Source organism: Anoplopoma fimbria, chromosome 10 (assembly GCF_027596085.1).
Source record: "Anoplopoma fimbria isolate UVic2021 breed Golden Eagle Sablefish chromosome 10, Afim_UVic_2022, whole genome shotgun sequence".
Lineage (NCBI taxonomy): Eukaryota > Metazoa > Chordata > Actinopteri > Perciformes > Anoplopomatidae > Anoplopoma > Anoplopoma fimbria.
In genome coordinates, this window is record NC_072458.1 from 7724076 (window position 1) to 7751358 (window position 27283).

A 27283-nucleotide genomic window follows, 5' to 3' on the forward strand; every position below is an offset into this window, starting at 1 on the left:
CTGGAAAATAGGCAAAATAAAGTATACTCAAACATCAGCATGTATATAAAAAAAAAAACTTTATTTTGGAAACACTTTTTTCCCACAATGCATTGAAGGAGCAGCTCAGAGCTGGAAGAAGTAACAGATAATTTTGGATTGTACTAAAACAAATGTTAGTTTGAAAAACACAAATTACTATTAAATCTTACAAAACAAATGTCTGTAAATGTATGAAGTTTAATTGGCAGTGAGATTCAAACAGCAGTTTGATTTGCATGCATTGAGCTGTATTATGCATGTCGTATGTACTTGGCACATATTATTAGCGTGTTTGAGGAATAGAGAGGATAACAACACGATGAGAGACACACTAACACATCTGTTGGTCTCCTAGATGACGGAGCTGCAGGTGGCATACGATGAGTTGAAGAGCAGCAGTGAGAAGGAGATCTCTGACCTGCGTGTGCAAGTTTCCAGCTCAAGCCCCTCTACAACTAAAGGTAAATGTGAAGTTATCCTCTCTAACAGAAAAGGAAAATCAAGCAGGTCAATCACTAATGTCTGGTCTGTGAGTCAAAACACATCCTTGCCTCTAGAAAACAGAAAACAAAGACTCCCTGCTTTCATTGTTTCTTTATGTGTCAACCTAGTAAGGAATTAAACCAAACTTCACTTTGTAAATGTGATGTCAAAAATGTTGCACATCCTACATATGTATATAGTGTAAAATGTTTATGTGTAGACTGCAAACATATGCTAACTTGTTCTTCCATTTTCTTTCAAAAGGAGTGTGAAAATGTGTTTTTTGTATTATGCTCTGTTGTTTCTTTCACCGCTCTCCGTTTATCCACTTCTTACTAGATACTCTTATCTTTTACTGCAGTGACCGATTTCTACCAGAAGGAACATTAAAGTTTCATCTTATCGATTCTAATCTTCTAAAGCTATCAAGTTGTGCGTTTTAAATTTCACATTCCCCTTCTCTGTCGGTTAGATCTGGAGGAGCATGCTGGTGCTCCATCTACCTCCCTTACCAAGGAATTACAGAGGCTGAAGGTGGAGGAGCAGGAGAAGCAGCTCCAGCTGGAGGAGAGTCACCGACAAGAGATGGAGCATCTCCGAGCTCACTACCAGCAGCAGGCCACGGAGAGCGAGGAGCGATACGCCACCGAGCTCTTTATGCTGCAGCAGCGACTGCAGGAGGTCGCAGGCACTCAGACCCACGACAGGTGATGCCGCCATAAAAACACAATGACTTTGATGTTTCCACATATTTAAAATATTTTTATGCATTTAGGCTAAGGCAATGGAAATCTACAGCAAGCTCTCCTTACATTGATTATCATTAGGGCAGAAGGAAATGACATTTAGATACACAATATTTTGGACATGGACAGAACAGAATATATTTTCAAAATAGTACTGAAGTAGTTAGTAGAATAATTGATTTTACTTTGTAACCAAAATAAGTATTTAAAAGGTTTCAACTATTCATCAATCATACGTCTATGATTTTGACAACCTGGTTTCAAATGTTGTCTAATCAGCTGTGGTTGTTTACACTATCACTGGTGTCATACAACCTCCAATTGTTCATCTGCCTCCCATACACATCACATGTGTTATTCGTTGCTCTCCACTTGATTGATGAAAGCTCACATGATAGAAGAACAGCAGACTTACTTTTGCTAGTCTGGTCTGCACGTTCCCTGTAGCATGTGGAGCTACCTGACCCAGTTCAGTTGACAATAAAGCCCTAACTAATGAAATATTCACTAGGTTGTTGAAAGCTTTATTCATGCCTTTTGTTAGCCCAGTAACCTAAAAAAGTACCTTTTTCAAATGGCTTCCCGTGCAATTTGCTGTGTAGAAAACAAGATGAATATGACATTTTAAGCATGCACCACTCATTATGTTGACTTATATGAGGTTTCTGAATGACTCCAGGTTTCCAATTAAAAATGTAATTAATTCGGAGACGGCCCATATGTTCATTGTGTTTATGTGTGATAGTCTTCTAAAACCAAACTACACAGCTGGGGGTGAGCACCTTTACAGGAAAGACCTTTTGTTTCTATGAAACCTGAGGTGCTGCTGCCCTCCTCTGTTTGATATAGTAAATATAATTCCTACATTGGTTTCAACTCCAATCAATTTTCATGTTTATTAAATCATTCTCAGACATACAGTGTTATTTATATATACTGTATGTAATATTAATTTGTGCAATGAGACCAGGTTTCATTTTCTATATTCTATTCAGTGTACTGGTAATGTCTTGAGCTTAAACAATTTATCAATTACTTTGGCATTTTTTAAGAGATTAAGAGATACAGAAACAATTGTCAAAATAATAGAGTTCGGCTTTAAGGTTTGGCTGCTTTGTCATATATAATAGTAAACTGAATGTTATGTTTGTAGGAAAAAACAAGGAATTGAAGAAAATGTTAGCAAATTCTAATAACATAATAACAATGAATCCATTATTGAGAAAATATCTGCAGATTAATCGCTAATTAAAATAATCATTAGTTGCAGCCCCCAGTTATGTAATGAATTTAGTTTCTCTTAATACTTTTGGAATCTATGTTTTTAGTTTTTTTATTTGTGTCTTATTAGCATTGTTTTATTATATAATCCTTGAGAATGGCTTTTCAAATGTAGCCCAAGTAAACTGCTTCAAGGTCCTTATAGGTACATTTTAAGAATTTTCATTTTACTTGCTAATAACGGGAAAGTAGTTTTAAAAAGAAGCAAGATAAACTGTTAAATTTATTTGATGTTGTCGAACAATTCATTTTGACTTCTCGTTTTCTCTTTCTGGCTGTCCAGTGCTCCAGAGTCCAGCTTTGAGAGGATGGAGGAGCACGGAGAGGAACTAAAGGTTTGGCTGCTCCATTTTGCCCTCATCTAAATCTTCTATGTCGCATGCATCACATCCTACTACGAGCCGAAACGTGTACATGCATTAAGACGCTGTGACAGTAAGGGTGGGTGGGAGGGGGCAGTTGCAGCCTTTAGGCTAAAACGTGCCCTAAATTCGTCAGCGTTGCTTCAGAAGCAGCATTGTGAACAGTCCTATATCAACGATTTAAAAGGGTTGGATGTTACGTAACCTGCCGCTTTAGCGTGTTACCCAAGAACCAAGCGGACGTACTCGAGTCTTGGCGGCAGCATGAAAGGAGGACGCTGCCTTGCGTGATGGAGTTGCACTCCAATTGAGCCATCTCTCACTCACGTCACTCCAACTTTGTCTTTCCCTCCCTCCAACCTCAAAGTTTCCACAGCTCGTGTGACTGTGCTGAGATCAGTGGGGAAGATAGAGTAGAGGATTGACAGAAGCACAGGAAGAGCGACAACCGGAGATAAACTGAAAGAATCTGGGCATGATGCACTTTAAATGTCTTTAAGACATTTGGATTGGAAATGTTAGGCTTGAGGCGAGTGGTACTGAAGAAGCTAAGTGACTGTGAAACAGACAAGAAAGGGATTCATCACAAGACAGGGTGGTAGTGTCTTTGGGGAAGATGTAGCTGTAATGTAAGCTATCTCGTTATCATCCTGGGGGGGTGGAGGGAACAAAACAGTGGATTAATAGTGGTTAAGGAGCGGGTGGGGTTTGGCTACAGTAAAGGGATCGGTTTATTTCAGGATCAGCCTTGAGGAACTTTTATTTCAATACGCTACAGTTGCTGTTATCTGCTTCATTAGTTTTCATTCTCTAACTTTTAGCTTTCTTTTTCTTCCTCTCATCAACTTTCCTCCCTCTTTGCAGGTGCTGGGTGAGGAGGGACTGTCAGAGGGAGGTGAGGAGTTGCGCTGGCCTGTCAGGTCTGCAGGCCTGACGGTACAGCTGCAGGCGCTGAGGAAAGCTCTCTACCACAAGTATGTCCAAGAAGTAGCCGCTCTCAAAGAGCAGCACAACCGAGAGCTGAGGAAACTGACGGAAGAAAAATATCAGGAGAGGAAAACAGTGGAGTGCCAGGAGGAGAGGGGAGAGAGAGGGCAGGATCTCAACGGCATTAACGGAGCGAGAAGCTCCAGTGAGAGCCTCGGGGCAGCTGGGCAGGCTGGGCTGGAAGACAAACAACACTGGGAGAGGGTGGAGGAGGAAGTCGCCAAGGTAGGTGGCCATGTATTTTGTTTTACAAAAGTCTTGTCTAGTCAGTATAAATAAAACTGGAAACATATAAATTGCCTTAAGATATGAGAGGACACAGTTAAAGTTGTAATTAATAGTCAATGAATAATGATTTGTTTAATCATACCAAAAATCATCTGGATCTAGCTTCTTAGATATGAATATTTGCTGGTTATCTTTTTCTTGTGATAGCAAACTGAATATCTTTGGGTTGTGGACTGCAGGTCGGACAAAACAAGACATTTTAAAGATGTCATCTGAGCTCTGCAACGGTGCATTTTCACTTTTGTATGTTATTTTTTGATGTTTTACAGACAAAACAATTAATAATAATCAGCAGTATAATCAATAATGACAATTGTAAGTTGCAGCCCAAGATATAGTACATTAATGTGTTATCTGTTATTTTATAAAATGCCAGAATTGTTAATAACATTGTATCAGCACTCTCAATATCAGTTAGAGTCCTAAGACAAGTTATCCTTGTATCCATATTTCCTGACAGGCCATCGTTCAGATGTCCGTGGAGTTTGCACAGCAGATTGAGCTGGCTCGAATCAACAAGCGTGCCTGCCAGAGGAGCACCGCCATGCAGACCCGGTCAGATAAAGAGGAGGTGGAGGAGATGGAGAACGCGGAGCAGACGACTCCCAGAGCTCCTCTCACCTCGGGCGCCTGGCTGGAGGAAGTGGAGAAGGAGAGACTGGAGAGGGAGCTGGAGGAGAGGAACGCCGAGATCAGAAAGTTAAGAGAGGAGCTGCAGAAAACCGAATCAAGACCTGAGCAGGTCAGTGTCATTGAGCTGTCGGGACGCAACGCGTTGATTTCACTTTCACCACATCACACATTTCATGAATCTAATCTGAGAGAATTCATTACTGCTGTGTCATTAAGTTTCAGATTCACTTTGTCGCAATGCAGGTGTTTCATCGATTACTATCATTGATTCTTTTTTGCTTAAATTAATATTTGTCGTCTTTTTCACTGCTTTTTTACTTGCTCACAGGGAATGCCTTTTTACTAAATGAACTTAAGGTTACGATGAAAGTATTTGTTTATATACTGCAATTAATTATCTAGTAGTATCCTGCTGTGTTTGAGGTGTAATACTTTTCTATTCTTTTAAAATGTTTTGGTCTCCAGCAGGACTAAGTCCACTGAGGTTTTGTGGATGTTCACAGAAATATTCTAGTATCCTATAATTGTATTTAGCTCGTAGTTTGTGCATTTCTTTCACCTACACCCTTTATTTCAAAAGTGAGGAACACAATAAACACCCTCTTACTCTCCTGTTTAAAAAGGTAACAGCATCTTAATTATCCTACTCTTATAAACAGTAAACTTGTGATTTATTACTGATGTAAGAAACTAACTAGCATTGAAACAATTCTTTAATAATCATAATCAACCACTACCAATATCAAAACTGTTGTGAGAGACTAAGAAACTATTCATGATTTCACAGTAAGCATATTTGTTTATACACAACTGTCAAAGAATAACATTATATTTTCTTGATCGTACATACTTTATCTTCTATCTATGCTGCATGCGCTGGTTTCCTCATGATGATTTTTTTTTTCTGCCTTGAAGAGCTAATCCCAGGGCCTGCCAGGCTTTCACTAACCATTTATTGCATGATTAAGCTTTAAGTGTGTGATCGCAGTGACTGTCGGGTTCAGTGTTCTTTGTGAGATGACTTGCTCTGACACAGTGATTCAGAAAAGATCATTTAGTAAAAGAAAGTTCTTAAGCTGCAGTAATTGGCTCAGATGAGTTGTTATTATGAGAAAATGCCTGTACTTTCTCTGAAAACACTCAATTGAGATGTTTACATGCATTATTTTATTCTGTGCTATATTCTCCTAAATTATCTCATTTCTGTAAAGAATTTCATTTTATGTTGAGAGGATCCACAGAAAGTCTTGAGGATCTTTTGTGAAGATGACAAAACTCTTGGCCCAAATAACATGGATGAAGCAGTTTAAGATTTTTAAATCTGACATTATAAATTTAAATAATTAAGTCTACAAAACAAGCTAAGAGAAGATATTTCAAATTGTGAAACAATTCATTATTTTAGTTTTCCTTGCCAAAACAACTTAATGGGTTCTTATTAACTTAATTCAAACTGTAAAACCATGTTTATTTAACTTTAAATCCTAAGTTAAAGTTAAAAGCATTTGCACTGTATGTTTCTGTTACTCAGGAATATATTTAACGTGCTCTCATCCGTCTAAAGAATTGGCGGAAGTCAGTGCCACTCTCACTCATCAGCAGTGTCTGCACGGTGTAGTGTCTTTGAGTGAAGTGAGAAGCAGAGCTGCATTTCTGCTGTTCTCTCAGAAGATGGAGCTATCGCCTCTGCAAGTCACCATGCCTCAGGTGCACCTGTTGCCATAGCAGCACAAAGATACCAGTGTTTCTCTCCCGGCTCCAAGGGAGCTAGAAGTGTGTCTTTGTGTGTGTGTGTGTGTGTGTGTGTGTGTGTGTGTGTGTGTGTGTGTGTGTGTGTGTGTGTGTGTGTGTGTGTGTGTGTGTGTGTGTGTGTGTGTTGTGTGTGTGTGTGTGTGTGTGTGTGTGTGTGTGTGTGTGTGTGTGTGTGTGTGTGTGTGTGTGTGTGTGTGTGTGTTGTTTGTGTCTGTGTGCCTAATTTGAATGCACTTTTACTAATGCTCGCGCATACAGCCGCCCCGCTGTTTGTCGTCCAGAGTTTTTAGGAGTCTTTTATATCTGCAACTGCAACTTTGCAATGACGGGGCTGCTGTCTGTGTTCTCTCTCCTGCCTGTCCAGGCCTTAAAGAAGAGAGAAGACGGTCAAGAGCAATTTGAGAAAGAGGAAGATCCAGGCGGGCCGGGAATAAAGCAGGCTGGTGGAGGCAAACTGTCATCAGAGAATGATGGAGAGTCCTCCGATGATGAAACTGAAAGGTAGTGACAGAAACTATAGTCATACTGTTCTCTATTATTACATCTCTGTGCACATAGATGCTCCATGAAGGAGAGCATTCTGAATTTATTAAACTATGTATTAAGTTGGTCCCTTATGATAAACTGTGTTTTTGTTTTAGTTTTTGGTTAAGCCTTTCTTTTAGCAAACTGACGTTTTATTTTTCAATAAATTCACAGTGGTTGTTATTAACATCTTTGTTTTTGCTGCTTTCAGAAATGTCTTGCGTAAGGCCAACGAGAAACTCAGTCAGGTGCTGGTTGACGTCTTGAAGACTACGGCAGCAGCGGAGGAAACTATGGGCCTCCACATGCAGAGTCTCCGTGACGCTACGAGAGAAGGGCAGCAGGCTGCACCGCCTCACTCCGACATGCAGAGAGCAAAAGGTCTGGGCAAAAGGTTCAAAAGCAAATCCACCCAAATATGTTGGTAGTTAGCTGGAGGTGAGATTTGTAGTTTAGTGAACAAAGAAGAAAAAGACATCAGAAACAGACTAGAAAACTTGTGAAATGTAATTATATGTGTACACTTGACTGCACAGTGGTGTAGTGGTTAGCACTGTCGCCTCACAGCAAGAGGGGCCCGGGTTCAATTCCCGGGCTGGACAACCTTCTGTTCTCCCGTGGGTTCTCTCCGGGTTCTCCGGCTTCCTCCCACAGTCCAAAGACATGCAGCTTAGGTGCATTGAAGACTCTAAAATTGCCAGTAGGTGCGGATGTGAGTGTGAATGGTTGTTTGTCTCTATATGTCAGCCCTGCGACAGACTGGCGACCTGTCCAGGGTGAACCCTGCCTTCGCCCATTGACAGCTGAGATCGGCTCCAGCACCCCTGCGACCCTTAACTGGATAAGCAGGTTACGGAAAATGGATGGATGGATGGATGTGTACACTCACTGCACAACACTCAAGTATTGGACTTGGAAAAATATGTCTGTGCTCTACAGTTTTATATTATTGTAGCTGCATTGAGGCCATCGTCAGACTGGCATCCCACATTCTTGAGATTTTGATTTATGGTCTTTTGAAGAATCAGTTTGCATTTATTAAGTGCATTTTAAAAAAAACATGAATTGGAGTTTCGATGCATACATCTGCAAATTCAGCTGACTTCTGTTGCTGATATAGTCTGTTGGGACCATGACTACAAAATGCTGCCACATGAACAAAGTGTGGATCTTCTTCTCTTTCTTAGTCAAGCCTCGGGTTTGTAGTTTTTTTTTTTTATATAATGGAAAAAGACACCATCAGTTAGTATATGTATGCAAATGTACAGTTGGAATACACACATTCAGGGATCAAATGCAAATAATATCTTGGACAGTTAGTCCTGTGAGTCAGAAAGATATCATATTTGCCTGCTGTCTGAATTGTTCTGAATAACTGAAGGTTGTGACTCCATGGGAGCTAAAGACAACAAAGTGTCATGTTAACAGGCTAATCCTAATATTTACTGTAGGTGTCTCATGGGACTATTGCGCTTATTCAATTCAGGATGAAAAAAAGGAAAATCTTCTAAAATATGCCATATCATTGTATTGGGTTGCATATGACTTATTGTGTTTGACCATAGACCTGCTGACATATTACACATTGTGACCATTATTGTGAAGTAAAATCCCTAAGATTCTAATGAAAATAATTAAGTAATAACCAGCGACTTCCTTAATGCGGTCAGCATAATAACTTTAATCTGCCTCTATGCTTTAAAAGAGCCACTGCTCTTGGTGTGATGTTTCAATATGGCATTTTTCTAATATAAAGAAAATTGTAATTAAACATTTTTTTTTAAAGTTCGCAATCATGATATTCTGTGAACATGTGAACGCAGGTTTCAAAGTTGACTCGCTAAATGCAGAACACGTCATGCAGTTCGACGTCACAGTCATGTGAGCGTAGTGTTTTCTGTTTTGAACCGGATGATGAATGTGCCTTAACCCTTATTATGGTTATATATTTACCACTGCTTTGCATCCTGTTCGGTCATGAATATAAACTACACGTCTAGCATTTTGTTCAAGGTTGCACTTGTCCTGCACCAGGCTCAGTTAAAAAACATCTGGTAGCTTCTCAAAGGAGCTGTAATAGACCTGTTAGTCAGAAAGTAGTGAGTAAACTTAAAATCTGTTGCTGATGTAATATAATCAGGTTTGTGTGTATTGTGTTTCTGATCTCTGTTCCTCTGTTCGTACCAGGTCACTCTGCAGAAAGCTGCCAGGGCAGCGAGACCGCCGCAGACGATGTGAGTCTTTGGTCCGGGGAGACGGAGGCTGACGATGGTCTGGAGCAGATGATGGAAAGACTTCTGCTGGGGGCGGGCACACAGCTGGAGAATGAGGAATATCTGATGGGAATCAGCAGCCGACTCCAAACGGCTCTGGAGAAGATGTTGATGGCCATCACAGACACCACCAACCAGGTACAAACTTTTTCTGTTAACTGGCCTGGGATCAATGTATTGTTGTCTGCCCATATTTAGAGCATGGCTCCGCTGGCTCACTTTATTTTTCATGTTGTTTTTATACAGTTAATAGTAGGGCTGGGTAGCTTTTTGAAAATGTTACATTGGAGTTTCTGTAACAAAACAAAACGTTTTCAACGTATTAGTTGCGTAGCAGAAATATGTTTTTAAAACTTTTTATTTGATAATAACAAATATTACAAACTGCTTAATGCATCAGCGTTAAAGGAATTGTTGGACATTTTGGTAAATTAATCACTTTCTTGCTGAGACTAAGATGAGAAGATACCACATATGACACCTCTCTAATCTGGAACGTAAAGATTACCTTAGCTCAGTATAAAGACTTGAAATGGGGCGAAACAACTAGTCTGCCTCTTTACAAAGACACAACCTACCTACAAGTATCCACGGAGCTCACCATGTTTTAATATCGTTAATAAATCCAAACTAAAACCAACATGTCATGTTGACAGGCAGCCAGCAGTATCAATTTCCTCATTAAATTCTCTGCAAAAATGCAAACATGCATGCTATAGTGTTATAGTAATTTAAAGTCCTTTGTCAAGTGATGTTGTTTCAGAACAATTCTTCAGTAACTCTACTGTGTTCATGCAGAAAGCTCTATTGACACATTTAGGCTTTGTCAAAACATTTAAATACCCACACTCGACACTGTCAACCCCCTCTGTAGGTTTCTACGCCTGTTCATGGAGGCATAATGGGGATGAGATTGCAGAATGCGGCCGGCAACAAAGTTGGCCTGTCTAGAATTCACACACAAAAGAGCTGCCTCATTCCCAGCGGTTGCCTATAGATACGAGCTGTATTTACACGGAGCTTTGTCTGGTCGATCAGCCTATCATGGTCAGTAGTGCACAGAGAAACTCCACCCCCCCTCAGGCTGTCCATGTAGTGCGCCCACTGTGTCCAGTGTCAGTTTAACTGGGCCATTGAATGTATTACTGTAACTGACTGCGCAGCACATCTTCCCGTTGGCTGAAATTCATGCATTACTCACGCTGAGATGGGTTTTTATCTTGCCCATCTAAAAATAGCTTTAAAGAAATTTCAGGCCGAGCATCACTGTTGTTCCAGCATCCATCTGCAGCACAGAGTGACTGTTTGCTGAATGTTATCTATTCAATAATTTTTATGTTTTTAATGGCTACTGATAATAGATATTAAATGGATTAATCTACAACAATTTCCTTATTGATCAATCATTACAATTAAATTAAAAATATTAATATTTGCTGGTTGTCTTGGTCTTAAAACTAAAATTAAATATGCTAACATGTGTTGTTGAAAATTGTGCTTTTTCACTTTTCTAACATTTTATATTTGAACGATAATAAATTGGTGTTAGTTGCAGCCCCATTAAAGGCTTTTACAAGCATTTTACATCTCGCAGTACGCACCATAAACTTATAATCAACAAAGCCTCTTAATGGTTTGTTCAATGATTTCCCTGCTGCTATTGATCTGATATACATTAGTCTTGTCTGTGTGAGTGGTGCTGGATGGTCAAGTCTTGCCTGAGAAACGGCGTTGTGAACGGAGATTGATTCAACAAGCCGGTCAGGAATGTTAAGTATCTTTGTTGAACCAATGCTGTAAATGATTTGCCTGTGGAAGGTGTCTGCTCACTCAATGTTCACTCCCATTATCTGCCGGTGAGACGTGGAATTTGTTCGCGTGCAGTCAGTATGACGGCTGACACGCCAAAAAGAGGCAGCATGGACACCTAATTGCTTCTTTCTGCGTCTACATAGGGAGGGAATCCAGTTTGACAACTTTTTGTGTAAAGGGCGTGTGTTGTCTGTGGGTTATTTGTGTGTATGGGGAGAGCCTGTGATCTATTTGCAAACCTACCTGGCCCGCTGGCTCTGTATGACTCAAGCCACACCTGCTTCCCTCCCACTTTTGCTGAAGAGTATCCTGCTGTTTGTGATCAATGTAGGAAGTGGAAGAAAAATCCTTCTCTCTTGAGAGGTGAAAACAGCCCTGAAAGTCTGGAAGTTAATTCAATTTTTTGAACCACAGGGATAGACGGAGGCAAAGTGAGTGTAACAGAGTGACAGTAGCCTGCCTGGGGTAAGCAAAGCTCGCCTGGCAGGAGAGAGATCCGGCTACAGTGAGTAATAATATAGTATGAGCAGGGGAGCATGCGTGGAGAGGGAATGACAGCACTCCTAGAAGGAAGTAAAAAGGAAAGCGTGGAAGACTTGAGATCCAAGCGCAGTCATTCCTCCCTCGGCAGGCTGCCGCTCGGACTAAACAATTAAAAAGGGGCCCCTGTGAGGCTTCCCTGCAGGTCGGGGTTGCTACGGCGTCATAGAATTGTTAATGAATCTCCAGAGAGAGAGAGAGAGAGAGGGCAGAGAGAGGAGAGCAAACTGGAGCAGACGTGGGGGTGTGAGCCTTACGGAGCGGCATCATATGGTTTCACTCTGAAGAAATAAGGTCAGAGAGAACAGCAAGAGGGTTGGAGATCATCAAAGAGGACAAAAAGAGAAGAAATGCTTTTGTGATTACAAACCTCCTGTGGTCTTGTTCGGGAATGCCTTTTAAGCTGACGGACCAAGATGTTACTTCCACCTGCTGTCGAGGATGACACTTTTTGGTTGGACCATAAACATTCACGCCGTTTCCGGATGATTTTCTCTCTAAATATTTACCTGGGACTTGTTCTACCTCCACCAGGCAGCATGTGATTGAGATGACGTGAATGTCACCCGCTCCAATTGTTGTTTACCCTTCCCTTGTGTGTGTGTCACACACATAGAAACTGTTGCTTGGAGCTACCCACAACGCTGCTCATTGCTTCATTACCCACCGGACTCTATTCTCATTTGCGGCTGCACAGCTCAACCTGAGGGATCATGACAAATGGAAACCTTATTTGATAGCTCGAGAAAAGGAGCTCCGACATAACAAAACCAAGGTTGGAAGTGCTCCCTTCATCTATTTATCTTTTACCATGGATTCGTACCGCTCTTACTGGAACTCAAGCACGCAGAACAGGACGTGGGTTGAAGGGGAGGACCAGGATGTGTACGAGGTGGAATCTCGTGTACCCCTTCCTCGACCGTTCCCACTATGCAGCACCTTGGACGAGAAAAATTCTGTGGTGGTACAGACGCAAATCTCGCATATCAATCACAGGACTAATGGTCATTTCCTTAAAGTCATCTCCAAAATCTCCCTGCCCACTCCTCCGTATACAGTAAGTTTACCTGAGCCTGTTTTAGTTCGTTCAGGTCTGCATATGCAGATGTGATTCAAATTAAATGTCCTTCCACGTTGGAGCACATCAGCTCCTTCTGTGCTGCTTTTTAAAATAGTTTTTCTTTTATTACCTCTATCGGTCAGGGTCACGTTACCACTTACTGGTTCCCATAATGTTATACAATGATACAAAGACCTTTGATCTGGTAGATATGATCTATGGAAAGTAACTGTGGGATGAATGTGAGCGTGCTGACGGGTTATTGCTTGATGATTTCATAGCTGTACCTCACAGAAAAGATGCCTTCTGTCACCTGACCCAAAGGTCATTAAACAAATGTGATATCATTATCTGAGAGTGTTTGAGTTATATCTGCACATAACCTCATTCTGTTATTGACTTTTGTACAAGTTTCACTTTTGTGTAAGGCCTGTGCACTTATGTTGCAGTCTGCCAAGTAGTAGTATATTCTTAAAGGTGACAACAAAATGCTTTTCTAATTAAGTAAAAAATAATAACTTGATCAAGCAATTTGCTTTGAGATGAATCATACTGGTATTCAACTTAAATGTAGATCAAATATTTAAGTAGACAAACTGTATTTTGTAAACCCACCAATCAATCGTAATATTGATAAAAAAAAAATGATTTTCTAGGTTTGGTACATATCTTGTTATAGTAAATGTATGTTATGTGTAAAATAATCAAATGGGCATTGAGAGCTATGAACTGTGGTCCATTGTTATGCATTACAGTACATAAGACTAGGCTTTGTATATGTAGAAAAGAAGAATGTCACTTGCTCTGTATCATTAATTGCTAATATAGGATCTTGGCTGAAAAAGGTAAACAATTGAAATCATGGCCCAGCTCTTTTGCCAAACATGCAGATTTGTGGGGGGATCAAGTGAATTAAAATAACTTCTATGAAGTTGAGGAACTTTTTAAATGCCAATTTTTTTAAAGATTGGTCAAAGGCTGGAGATTTTAAGTTCTTTGTGTTTGTCAAGCAAAAATACTGTATCCCACACTTCCCATGAAGCAGCTTAATAGCTTATAAGTCTTTCATTAGCTCCTCCAATTTTCAAGACCGGCTCCCGATGATGACATAATCAGCCACTAAAGACATTATACAGTTGTTTTCACCGGCTGAGTGGTTCTCCTGCAACGAGTAAATTGATCTGCCACTTTAGGGCAAACGATTCCTTTCCAATTTTTGTTCTTCTAAGCTTCTATAATGCAGTCCTAACTCTTCTTCTTGTGTGTCACCATCTCTTTCCTCTTCCCCTCTCAGCTTGAACATGCCCGGCTGACCCAGACCGAGCTGATGCGGGAGTCCTTCCGCCACAACCAGGAGATAAGCGGGCTGCTGCAGAAGCAGGAGGAGCTGCAGGAGAGGCTGTCAGAGGAGGGCCGGGCACGCGAGCAGCTGGCTCTGGAACTTCACCACGCTGAGGGTGAGTTTTCTATGGATAACAAAGTTTCTTTCCATGAAAAAAGTTTTAGGAGTTAGGATGATCACATAATCAATAAAATAGTTTCTCTGCAGTCCACCTGAGTGGATGACAGTTCTGCACAGACTCCAATCAAACCATCTTCTTCAATGGAGCCTCCTTATAGAAGAAATGTAGCACTCGCTGTTTCTCTATGGACTCGTAATTCATGACGTGACAATTTGTCTCCGTATGTCAGAATGATTACAGAGAGCATGAGGATGAACTGAAGTGAAAAGCATCTGTGCATCTGTTTGGGGGAGGGAGTGTTACAGGGAGTGATGGGATCAGCTGTTTGAAAGGGAGAGTGAAGGAGTGTGAGACCATCTGTGGTGAGAAATCGACTAATGGCGATTTGTGTTTGGCCGCCATCTCTGATTTGTGTTTGGATGTCTGATTGCATGTGTGACGACTTAATAATGAGGGCTTATGTTTGGAGGTGTAGGGAAAAATCTTGAAGCTTGATTAATCTCAAATCACCAGGAAGTCAGTGGCCAATTTCTGTCAACAGTTTTAGCGCTGTGACAAATCTTATTGGGGGAGCTCGATGTCCCATCCATGTCAGAGACAGCTGGTCCACGAGAGTCAACTGTTAGAAACACATCCGCTCTCTCTCTCACACAACAGTCGACGCGGCTGACTATAGGTCTCTCACGCAATTTGGCAAATTTACACAACAACAGGCATTTCTTTGTTTCTGGCTTTGGGTACACACTGAACAACGGTGAGTTTATAGCTTTTACTAATCTTATATCATCTCTAGTAGTATCCAGTCATGTTGTTTGTTCTCTGTAATCCTAAAGAGGTACTGAAGAATAGCAAATATTTGCTGTCATAAAGTTTTACAGGATAGATTATCAAAGAGGGGGACCATGTGGAAAGCTGTATGAACATCATTGTATAGAAAAGGAGGCCAACTAAAGATAATTTTTGTATAGTTTTTTTTTTAAGAAAAGCAGCAAATTCTCTTATTTTAAAAGATGAAACCAGATAATATTTCAGGTTTTTGCTTGAATAATGACTGAAACAATCTGTCAATTATCAATTTAGTTGCTAATTAACGTTCTGTTGATCTACTGATCAATTAATCAACTAACCACCGCAGCTCTAATGGAGAATAAATGCATCTTATCAAACTTTCAACCTGTCATTTCATGTCAAAGAATTACAGAGCGGTTGTGGTTATCTGGTCATGTGGCATTTGTCTTCATTATATTTTAGGGAGTGCTTAAAATCTGCTAAACCTGTGTCTCCCTACTCTTCTTTGAAATTCTCCTTCTATTGTCTGGATGAACCACACAGGTAAAAGCTCAGGGTGTGGCCTTTTAAAACTGGTTTTGAATAATACATGGGCTGCTAAACTTGGAAAAACAGATCCTCTTCACCTATTGATGGAACATATGAGAAGTCTTCTTTTGTTATGTTTTAAAAAGGGGGAAAGGCTCAGTTGGACAATATGAAGAGAATGGAATTAAAGTGTTGCAGAGGAAATGTGATTTAAAGATTCCCAGGAGAGCTCTGTGTAGTTAGTGAACACTGTTTTTATAGTCAGTAATCATGTGCATCTGATAGCTGTGTATCTTAGAGGGATCCCTCCTTAGTCAAACTTTGCACACAGTGTAAAGTTTGAAATGATAATCCAGTCCTGACATTTACCGTCTGCCTCTCTCTCAGCTTTAGATAACACAAAGCACTCATTGATCCGGGATGAGCTACAAACAAGAAACAAGGCAGAAAATATGAATTTTTACCTTTTAAGACCTGGTCTCATTCTACACCATAGTTGCAGTTACAGTAAACACATGAATGTTTTCTCATTAGTCTGTTAGTGTGTGGATACCCCCATAACCCGTAACTATGAACTGAATACCATCCTGGTGCTTAATGCTTGCTGACCTGTGACAGAGCTGTACAGTAATGATTACATTTCATTGTGTTTACAGCTCATTCTTGTCCTTCATGTCAAGCAAAATGGGTCAGACATGCCCTCTTGTGTTCTTCTCTGCATTTGTACGCAAGTTTGTGTGTCTCAATGTTTATGTATGTAAGTTTTTCTTTGCTGTGTTGTGGGTAACCTTGGATTTTGTATCCTGGTGTTAAGTGTTTGTTCTTCTGGATGGCTGCGCTTTGTGTGTGTTACTCAAGCTAGACTCAAGTAAATTCCTCTTAATTCATCTGTTAAGTGATTGCAAGTATAAGTGGGTAAGAAAGATGCCATAAGTTAAAGGAAGGGAAATTCTAGATTTATCTTTCAGGGCCCTTTAATAAATGTCTTCCTCCTGCTTTGTTCATTCAGGTCTGATTGATGGGTACACGGGTGAGCGAGCCGCGTTGGAGGAGCAGTTGCGTCAGAAGGAAGAGCTCCAGCTGAGCCTCGAGCAAGAGCTGCAGGTGAGGCATTCCAGCTGTAGAGAGGAGGAAAAATAATTACCTTTTTTTTTTTTCGTGAGATGACACATGACTTGACAACGCTTTAAGGTCAATTTTTATTATTTTGCCTCTGGTGCAGAACAGTAGACACTCAAGTGCGAGCACAGTTACTTGAGGTTCAATTACTTATAATATCTGGCAGAAAAAACTCAATGTTTGCGTCTAAGATAAAATTAAATATTAGTTAGTGATTCTCTTTAGTGTCGTATTCATGAATCATCATGTGTATGAATTCAGGCTAAAGCGCTTAAAGGATGAATCTCGTGATATTCTATATTTTTCTTATTGTTAAGAAATCCTGTTTAAAGGATGAAACCAACACAATGAAACACAATGAAACCTACACAAATATATTCTCTGTGTAGCAAAATATAGCTTTACAATGGCTTTACAATGAGGAAAAGATGGAATATCACCAGCCTTATCTTTTAAGATAAAAACCCTTTACATTTACTTAATTTGCACTTCCAGTTTCACTCTGCGTCCGAAGAAAAAAAACATTAGACTAATGTGTTGTCATGGTTGCTTAGCGACAGGGTCATGGTGGGGATCACTTCCGTCCAGACGGACCCATAGACAACAGCTTAAAGCTACAAAGTAACTTCTGTAGAGGAGTAGAATGCGCAGTGCCAATCTCCAGAAAAAAATCCACCTGCTTAACATTCCTATTGCCACACTTGAGGAGCGTTTCATAAAAAAAACAAAGCTCTATGTCAGGCCGGACAACACACCTTAGCTCTGATATAATCACAAAATACCAAGACCTGTCATGAGCTTTTGCTTACTCAACATAGTTATCAGAGTTTTGTGCCAGTCTGTAACTGAATGTCATGTCATGCAGGTGACAGGTAGCCAACTGCACGAGTTGGAGCAGGAGAGGCTTCAGATGCAGGACGAGCGGGAGCTGCTGTCACGGCAACAAGACGCCATGAAGGAGCACGCCGGGCCCCGCGAGCTTCGTACGTATCCAAGAACTGCCTTACCGGAAATGTATACAGAGTTTTACAGACCTCTCACAGGAAGTCATCATACTACAATAATACATCAACTTGGTCTGATCATCAAACAAAGGTTTATTTTGTGAACTTAATTTCATTTTCGAAATCAATTGTAGAAGTGTATCAAAAATAAGTGTAAATAAGGAAACAAAAATACAAATCTCACCTCTTTTATTAAGGCTTTAGTTTCAAGTTTCAGTTTGTTTGGAATGGTTATACAAAAAGAAAAGGTATTCCCTTAAATTAAAACATATCAACATATTTATTTTTCAGCTCTTGTGTTGCTCTGGCCTAATGGAACTGATAACAAACACTTTTCACAGGAATTGAGACCCAGGGACGAAAATTGTAAATGTTTATCTTTAGAATGCCTTTGTTTCAATGTAACAACATTGAGGCAACTCTTATCTACATTTCTTACACACTTGCTACCAGTATTTGTGCCCCAGGTCAGGTATGCTCCAAACACATAAAGCTTGATAACTGTATCTGCTAATTTGCATTATAACTCCTGTATTATGAAAAAGGTATCCCATGAGTACGTTCTCTGATAAAATGGTGAGTATTCTGTACCCAAGGGTATAAACCAAAAAGGGCTATTTCAGAAACTCTTTCCTTTCACAGCATCCTTTCTACAGGCTTAACCTCCTACTGTGAAACAGAAACAAAAGCACTGCCTCTTCTATCTTCACCCTTTGCTATTCTTAAGAGTTTCCCTGTTCACGACAAAAACAAGAGCATGTTACATTCCTGTGCTTTCTTATTCTCCTGTAGGCCTAGTTGAAGCTGCAATGGTTGCAGCACCTGAAGCAGGTGTGTCCACTTTGAGCATGGCTCAGTCATATCTACTCTATGTTCTCTATGATTGTCTGCTGTATCTGAGTGGCAGTATACCTCTTTAACCCTAATCCAGCAACTCACCAACAAAGCTTGGAGCTTGCTTGCTATTGGCTCACAAACTCACTCAGTTCAATCACTAACCTTCGCTTCAGCTTTTCATTTTGATTGATATTTGTCCCGGCTCATCATTTTTAATGTCTTGGAGTGGATGTTAGCACTCATTTTAGCATGATGAAATGAAAGTAATCATCAGACACTTATACAGAGTCATTAATCCCTAACTGTCAATCATCTGCACTCTTTTTTTCAATTGTTATGTATATTTTACATCTGTAGATGCTGTGCTTACAGCATTTCTTTGAGTGAGATGATTGGCCGTTCAGGAAGTCCCTCTCCTGCCTGTAAATGCTTATTGGGCATGGATATCACAACGTCTGGGCTGTCCACGTGTTTGTTCTGTCATCTGCACTCTCTCATCTTGTTACTTTTGCACTAATCCTGCGGGGTTCAATCCTGGGTAAACCGCTGTGGGTTGTTCACTGGTGGCAGCTGGAGGAAGCCCAAAGAGGCATCATGATGGGGAATCTTGTTCGGTAATCGGGGCGTTATGTTGGGAAGTTGACTGAGATGTTGGAAGAGTCTGAAGATAGCCATGTATTCTGACAAAGCTGTAAAAGTGACCACGACATATATAATTGCAACATTTCAGAGAAAAAAGTTGATAATATTAACAACATGGCAAAAAGCTATTAAATCTAATCTCATGGCTCACACTTCGGACTCTTCAGTAGCTCCATCTCAGCATCTTGTTCGTCACTGAAATCAAACCTGAATGAATCATTAACTGAAATCAGCAACCTTAAGTTTGACAGGAGGTGATGCCTAACTTCTCCTACTCCCTCCGCTGTATGAATGTAGACCTTCTGGAGGAGACGGAGAAGCTGATGAAAGAGAAGGTGGAGGTTCAGCGTCAGGCCGAGAAGGAGAACACGGACCTCCTGAAGCATGTGAAGCTGCTGGAGGCGGAGCTGGAGGAGCAGGTCAACAAGGTGATCGAGCTGGAGCACGCTCAGAGCACTGAGAGCGGAGACCTCCGACAGCAGGTCCAGGCTCTGGAGAAACAGCTGGACAAGAACAGGAAGTTCCTCGATGTGAGTGACAATGGCTTTGACTTTTACTAAATATTCAAAATGACGTATACTCTCATGTCAGTGAAAACATTTTTATATTTCATTCCTATTTGGGCAGCCTTAAATCATGAATGAACTTCTTCTACCAGTTCTCAGTGAGATTTCAGTAGATAGTTTTATAATTGGTCTTTTATTTATTTTTTATATTAATATCTTCACATTTTGCCCAACAACACCGATGCAAAATAGTAATTATGATAAGACAAAATAAAGAACGTACAAGTCAGTAAGCAACAAATTAATTCTCAGACACATAAAAGTGAGTATGTGTGCTGTTCATGTTAGTATTTGGACATGGTTTGTTTCACATTAGGATCTTTTGATGGTCAAATTATTCAATTAGGGCAGGGATAACTGCTAAAAATTCAATCACTGCTTCAGGTTCCAGCTTATCAACCAATATAAAAGCTAAACTGATGATTTCATGATTTTTTGGGAGGACCCTACCTCATATTTGGCTCATTTTCTAAGGAGTTTGTTCCCATCATCATAATTGGGCCACTTGGCAGGGAGTTGGCACGTTATTGTCTAGATCTGGTTTGAATGAGGATTCCCACTATTGATCTTTTGATGTTGGTTTTACACACAAATACGAAATGAGCACATTTATAAACGTGATTAGATTATTTTAACATTTCTTTATCATAGTCTTATTTTTCTGTAGTGTGCAATAATAAATTATGATTACCTCGGCATGAAAAGTTCCATAATTTGGTCAATGAGGATGTATACAAATTTCACAGCTCATCTAGATCTGAGGTTTTAGCAGAATTATTATTTTGTTATTGTTCTCACTTGAGTTAAGAATCATTCTTTCACTGGACTGTTAGAAACATTTTGAAGAGACGCCGCTGGCACCTTGATGTGTCGCCCCATACATCCATGTTTTTTACATTTATATGACACCACTTTAACTTTTGTGACTCTTGTTAACAAAGACAACAGCCGTACATCAGTGTTTACCTCATCAGTTGATCAACCAAAGGTGTACAATCTGCAAATTTCACAGAATCCAAAACAATTTTGCACCGTCTCAATTATAGCTACTGGTCTTTGCAGTGATGAGTGATTTCCAATTTTTCCAAGTATGATTTAATAACTGTTAAACTCATCAAATGTATTGTCTGTATCGAAGATGTGATTCAACATTTTCGTATTCCTGTCTTAATTTTGGTGTCCAGGAACAAGCCGTGGACCGAGAACACGAGAGAGATTTCTTCCAGCAGGAGATACAGAAATTGGAAAACCAGCTGAAGAACCCTCAGAAGCTTCAGGCTGGCTCTGAGCAAAGAAACAAAGAGGTAACCGGAGCGAGCTCTGTTCTCTGCCAGAGGACCAGGAATTGATAGAGATGCCTTTTTTCTAAACGTTACACTGTTGTTGTGGCTATGAACACCGAGCTGAGAGTCACAACAGTAGAGCTGGTAGAATTACCTGCGCTGCCTCACAATGACACCCAAAAGTGTGAGTGTTTCCCAGACGAAAGAGAGTGGGATTAATGTTTGTCCTTGTGTTCCTTTTGTAAATTGTGTAATAGTGGGTTTTATTAGCACGGTTGTGAAATACACAGTACAGCGGGAGTGATATGTTTTGCTAAAGTTAATCACTCTGCTGGTGCAGCTGTTACTCACACATGTTGTGAAACAAAAATCCTTGTGTTTGTGGGACATGCATTTTGAATTGATGACAATTATATAATATATCATGTAATGTAACCCATAATTTCACATTTCAAAAGTGAATACTGGTGTCAGGACTCCATCTGCACACAGTTTCCAGGCTAAATCCAACTAATTATATGTTTATAATAACAATGGATCAAGTGAAGACGTGTAATGTGAAAAGTGTCGCCCTCTCACTCTGAAGCAGTTCCCCTCAGCTATAGGGAGTGTTTTCAGTTATTCAGCTCATTGTTTTGGTTTTACAGCCCACAACTTGCATATTTTGTCTGACTTTCTCCGCTAACCTCATTTCCAGCTGCTGTTTTCAGTTTAAAAGCATTCAGATACAATTTTGATTGTCACATTTTCAGTTTTTGACAGTAATAGAAGTCTTAACCTGACTTTTTAGGTGCTCATCAAATTGCAATATGAAATGCCTTTTTTTGCATCAGTCTTGTCCATCCCAGCACTAACCGCTTTCAGTTTTAACCTTAATGTTATTTATTTGCTTTGTCTGTGCTGTTATTATTCTTTTGCTTCGTCATTGACTGTCATCTTTCATCCACTCACAATCTAGCCTCCAGTTCACCCGGGGAAAGGAAAAATATACTTTTGATCAACACTGTTGTCACTGTATTGCCGCACAATTGAAGCGCTAATTATGTCCTCAAACCAATCGACTAAGTCCTTGCAGCTTTACTGGTAAAAGTAATTTACCAGTAAAGCATCACACCCTGTTTAATGTTTATTATAAACATGATGCCCCCAAAATAAACCGTTAAATTCAACTCATTGTTCTTTTGATAATATAGAAGAAAATAAGCCGCAACGGGTTCTGGGCCCTCGGAGCATTTCACTTGTTCAATCTGAAACATAATTTGACAAGATAAGTCAGTTATTCCATGAGGGGAAGATGATCTTAATGCCCAGTGGTATCATAATGTTCTCTGTCCTTTCCTTAATGTCTTTGTAACAGAAGTACCCTCGATGTGCTTGTTAGCCTTTAAACAGTACAACCAGTTTGTTTACTCCTAAATTTGAACGGTAGCTGTTAGTTCTGTTCCTTGTGTTTATAGCTTATAATTTATGCATCACTCCCACTTCTGCTTTAAACTCACTCAGAAAATAACCTTTTTCTATATTTTCCAGAGACTCCTGCCACACTTTTATCACTAAGTGCTTTTTCTTCCCCCTCTTGCCCTTGAATTGTCCATCCTCTGATCCTCTATGCCTTCTCTTTCCCGTGGCTATTACAGGTGGATGGAATAACCTTTAAGGTATTGCTTCTAGCTACATGTAGAATCTCCCCCAGAGAGCATTTAGTGCATTTTAGTAAATCCCGCCCATCCCCTTAGCAATAAATGGCCTGTCCATCTCTCTCATCCTTTTCCTCCTCCTTTCTCCAGTTTGATCCCTGTCTGCTGTGTTTGTCTTCAAACTTGAACACAAGCTTAGTGTAGAACAAATGTAAAAGTATCCTCCCTAAAGAGGATTGCCTTTTGATGCAATTATACCACACTTATTGCATACTTGACATGGCTGTAGTTAAATAGAGACATGTCAAAGTACATTTTTTCGTCAATATGAATTTGTGTAAGTTAGCAAACTGTAAAACTAACCATCTAACTTTGTGTATTTGCCACATTAGCAATGTTTTGGAGCTAAACGACAAATAAGCATGTCTCTAGCTAAGTTCACATAGCCAATTGTCAAGCAAGAAATTGGATATTGAAACACACTTGAGTTGACCTAAATCCATCCATAAATGAAGTAAAGCTCAAAGAAATATAAATAGACCATTCAGAGCTGAAGTACTCTCATGAAGAGGCCATCCTACACTCTGGTCACATTAATATTTAACGAAGGCCTGTTAGTGAACGGGTGCATTTCATCTGCCTTAATACAGTGTCTTTTTGTTTGAAGCTCTGTGTCAAAACATCCTTTAAGATGCATTTCTGAATCAACAGGACACATAAAGTCGTTTATTAAGCAACATTATTAATCAAGCAGGGGTACCATCTAGATATAGATTTATTCCCCAGTTCTGAGACCATCCTAAACAAACCTTCCTCCTGTGGACCCTTCTTCCTCCCCTTCATTGATCTGCTGATGTTTTCCCGTCTCACAGATGGATCAGTTACCTGCCAGCGGTCCTCCTGGCTAATGTACTGCTCTGTTGTTTGTGTCACCCTGAATGAAATCTCTCTGTCCCTGCACCTCTTTTCATTCTTGGCCCCCTCCTTTCTCAGGTGGATCAGCTGACCTCCCAGCTAGCTGTACATGTAACAGCTATGCTGTAGCGATTGGTGTCTGAGTGCGAATTTCATTAAACGACCCCCCTCTTTCTCTCTCTCCCTTCCTCTTTCTCTCTCTCTCACTACTAGGTGGACCAGCTGACCTCCCAGCTGAAGGAGAAGGCGGATTGGTGCAGTGAGCTGCTGCTCAGCTCAGAGCAGCTGCGTCGTGAGTTGGGAGAGCGCGACGAAGAGATTGACAAGCTGGAGAGCCGCATCCGCGAGCTGGAGCAGGCCCTGCTGGCCAGCGCTGAGTCCCTGGAGGAGGTTAGGAAGGGGAGGGGGAAACGGGGTGGGGGGGACGGGAAATGAAAGATGTGCAGGAGACTGAGTCAGGGAAGACAAGAGAGAGAAAAGGCAGTCTGAACAATAGCTATGGAGAATGGCAGAGGGTGTATGTGAGAGGATCTAGATGATGATGAGGAGGAGAAGGAGGAGGGTTGGGGCATGCAGAGAGAGAGAACAATGTGTGGGTGGGTCTACTTCAACCGTTTGTTGTTGGTGATGAGCTATGGCTAGCAACTGTCAAGATTGCCCCCCAGTGTTCGTGACAGGCTGTTGTGAGTGAACAAAATGAGCAGTGTAGGAAATGCTCATATATCTGCTTGGCTGACATATTGCACAGAGCTCTAGCTGCACAATAAAGGATCTGATATGGACAAAACGCCTAGAGTTTGTTCCTTCACGCCTTTCTGCGACATTGGATTCCTAACTGCTGTGCTTTTTCTCATGTGTGTTGTTGCAGGTTGAACAAAAGAAGCAGCATGCATCCATCACAGAGGCAAAACAAGCCACACTGGAGGCTCAGTTACAGACGGAGAGAGAAGCTCTGGAGCGGAAAGAGAAAGAGGTAGTGTGCTGATCAGGCAAAGATTCCTTTGAATCGATAATATTTCAATCTGAGGAAAATCTGCGAATTAAATGTTTGTCTCTTTTAGTTTCCAATAGTGTTGTAACTAGATTTAATGCAAATATAAATGTGCTTCTTTGTCCTGCATGGATACAACATTAGTACTGTAGTATCCTTTGATATCTGCATTTCTGTTAATTTACAAAAGTATAAAATTAGTAGCAAACAAGTAAAATCGAGATATTTTTTTGTTGTTGTTGTTTGGTGTCTCCTCTGAATCGCCTGTCATGTTTACCTGTCGCCTCAGATCTGTAACCTGGAAGAGCAGCTGGAGCAGTTCAAAGAGGAGCTGGAGAACAAGAGCGAGGAAGTGCAGCAGCTTCACATGCAGCTGGAGATCCAGAGGAAGGAGATCAGCAGCCAGGAGCAATATCTAGAAACAAGGGATAGCATGATCCAGGTAAAGAGACATTCCACTGCAATAACGTTTTACAGCATCTTTACATAAAATTGTGAATTGTGGTTGAGTCTGGTTGTGTGTGCGTACTCCAGCCTAGCTGTGTATATGATTATTACAGACAGACGGTGGACACGTATTGTGTTAAAAAAATGTACACTCAGTTATTTTATGATTAGCTTGAATTTTATACTCACAAACTGTTGTACTAAAAAGCAACTGATAAGTTAGTACTTTAACTGCACAATTTAACACAAGATCCGGTCTGTATTCACACAACAAAAAACTGCTCCCAGCAGTTGTCAACAGGACCATTTGGTTCATATACCACAGTTTTCCACATAACATTTATAATTCAGCTCTTAAACTGAACAAACACCTAATATAAGACATTTGCTCTATGATGCTAATTTAAGTTTGCACAATTTTCTATGTTTAATAATTTTTTTGGTTGCCCGTAACTTGCCACGCAAGACTGCCACTGCCAGGACATTTCTTCTTTGACTCAATCAGTGTACTTTCAGTCATCCACCACGAGGCTGACTCTGAGTGGACTTTCGCATGACGTGTTTATTAATAGCCATCACATTATAATCTCTGACTTTTGAAGGTGATGGAGCAGAAGGACAGGGAAATAGCACTTCTTAATGAACAGATCACTAAGCTCCAACACATGGGAACAGCCTCTGATAACAAGGTAACGCAATATGTGTATACGAAATGGAATAAAAGTCCATTTTGAATATGCATAGCTCGGTGTTAGTGTGTGTGTTTCCTGCATTCGTGAACGCTTTTATTTTGGTCTGCTCCATTTTATTTCATTTTTTCGTTGGGTTGTGTTTGCTTGTTTTGTATCGGTAAGTAATTCCACAGCACCATCGTCTTTTGTGAGGTGATCATTTGCTCATGTGAGGTGGCTTACTAAACCTCTGAGTCTCTAAAGAGTTTTTACAATTTGATCAATTTCAGACATTTAAAATGCCAATGAAAACTACATTATCCTGGGTCCAAAGTATCTTTTTACGCACAAAAGGGACTCAGAGGTTTATCCGAATAGCGGGACAGCTATGGACTCCTCAAATCTGATATCTTTAAGAATATCTGCATATTTCTGTTTAGGAAATTGATAACAGGGATGAGCTGATAAAAGACTTCGAGTCCCAGGTGGAGTGCCTGCGGTGTGAACAAGAACGCTTGAAGAGGAATAATGAGGAGGAGCTCGACCAACTGAATGCAGTCATAGACAGACTTCAGCAGGAGCTGGCCAATATCGAGCAAAAGCAGGCCACAGAGGAAGACGAGGACACCAAGGTAGAGAGCTCCGTATGGGGGCCAAGTATAGAGGAATACGATGAGATGAAGCAGAAAATGGACCTGGCCACCAAAGAGATCAATACTCTCAAAACAAAGCACAGTAAGCTGTTGGAGACATACCTGCGCCTGAAAGAGAGCGCAGAAGCTTTAGCTGAAACAGAAAAAACAGACAGCGCAGAGGGCAAACTCGAAGACGCTCTCAGAGAGAAAACCGCAGGCTTCGTGGTCATGCAGGCTCAGGTTCAAGCTTTAGAGCAGAGCGCAACATCCAGAGTGGAAGAGTTGGCCCTCCGCATCCAGCAGCTGGAGGACGAGGTCGGTGAAAAGGACAGCGAGTTAAGCCGCTGTCGCCTCCTCGTGGAGCAAACACAAAGCTACGCAGCTGGTCTCCAACAGAGGGTCTCCAATCTGGAGGAAAAGCTGAGGGAGAAACTGGCTTCAGCGCTTGTCAGCCAGGCCACACTGGAGGCCTTCCAGCAACAGAAGTCACAAGGATCCAAAGAAAAGCAGGACCAGCAGAGTCCTGCTGAGCCAAATGTGCAGTCAAATGTCTATGACTTCGGTGACTTTGGTATTCCCCAAATGGATTTCAGTGGAATAGGTCAAACGAGACAAGTTCCCACAGGGAAGGTGGTCCACCTGACCCAGAGGCTTCGGGAGCTGGAGGTGGGACTCAGTGGGATGCAGAAAGACCAGGAGCTCCAGAAGCAGCTGCTCTCCAGCTCTGAGGAGGAGGTGCTGGAGTACGAGAGGAGGCTGGCCGTGCTCATGGATCTGCTCAGTCAGATGAAGGCCAGGACACACCAGAGGACATCACCGGCTGTGAGGGTAAGAGTTTGGCCAATGAGTTATATAGGAGTATTTGAATAATTTGAGCCTGGTCTAGAAATTATACTGCACATAACACCAAGTCTTTCATGCAGTTGTTTTGCTCTGTTTCCAGTCTCTATGCTCTGTTAAGCGAACTGGCTGCTGGCTGCAGCTTTATAAGTT

General features: G+C 40.9%; 1 protein-coding gene across 4 annotated transcripts in view; it reads left to right on the forward strand.

Moving 5' to 3' along the window:
* akap9 (A kinase (PRKA) anchor protein 9) overlaps nt 1-27283 on the forward strand; it is a 62383-nt gene that overhangs the window by 24343 nt on the left and 10757 nt on the right. For 3 of the 4 annotated variants that reach the window (XM_054605683.1, XM_054605684.1, XM_054605685.1), the window contains exons 14-31: nt 377-482; nt 977-1211; nt 2815-2866; nt 3758-4105; nt 4629-4910; nt 6918-7054; nt 7290-7459; nt 9266-9489; nt 14058-14220; nt 16553-16647; nt 17528-17645; nt 18459-18497; nt 19443-19675; nt 20896-21015; nt 23760-23936; nt 24415-24519; nt 24827-24979; nt 26096-27118. In XM_054605683.1, the coding sequence (XP_054461658.1) occupies nt 377-482; nt 977-1211; nt 2815-2866; nt 3758-4105; nt 4629-4910; nt 6918-7054; nt 7290-7459; nt 9266-9489; nt 14058-14220; nt 16553-16647; nt 17528-17645; nt 18459-18497; nt 19443-19675; nt 20896-21015; nt 23760-23936; nt 24415-24519; nt 24827-24979; nt 26096-27118 (3780 nt within the window). The remainder of the gene's footprint in view (nt 1-376; nt 483-976; nt 1212-2814; nt 2867-3757; nt 4106-4628; nt 4911-6917; nt 7055-7289; nt 7460-9265; nt 9490-14057; nt 14221-16552; nt 16648-17527; nt 17646-18458; nt 18498-19442; nt 19676-20895; nt 21016-23759; nt 23937-24414; nt 24520-24826; nt 24980-26095; nt 27119-27283) is intronic. The other variant, XM_054605686.1, reaches the window with a different exon arrangement.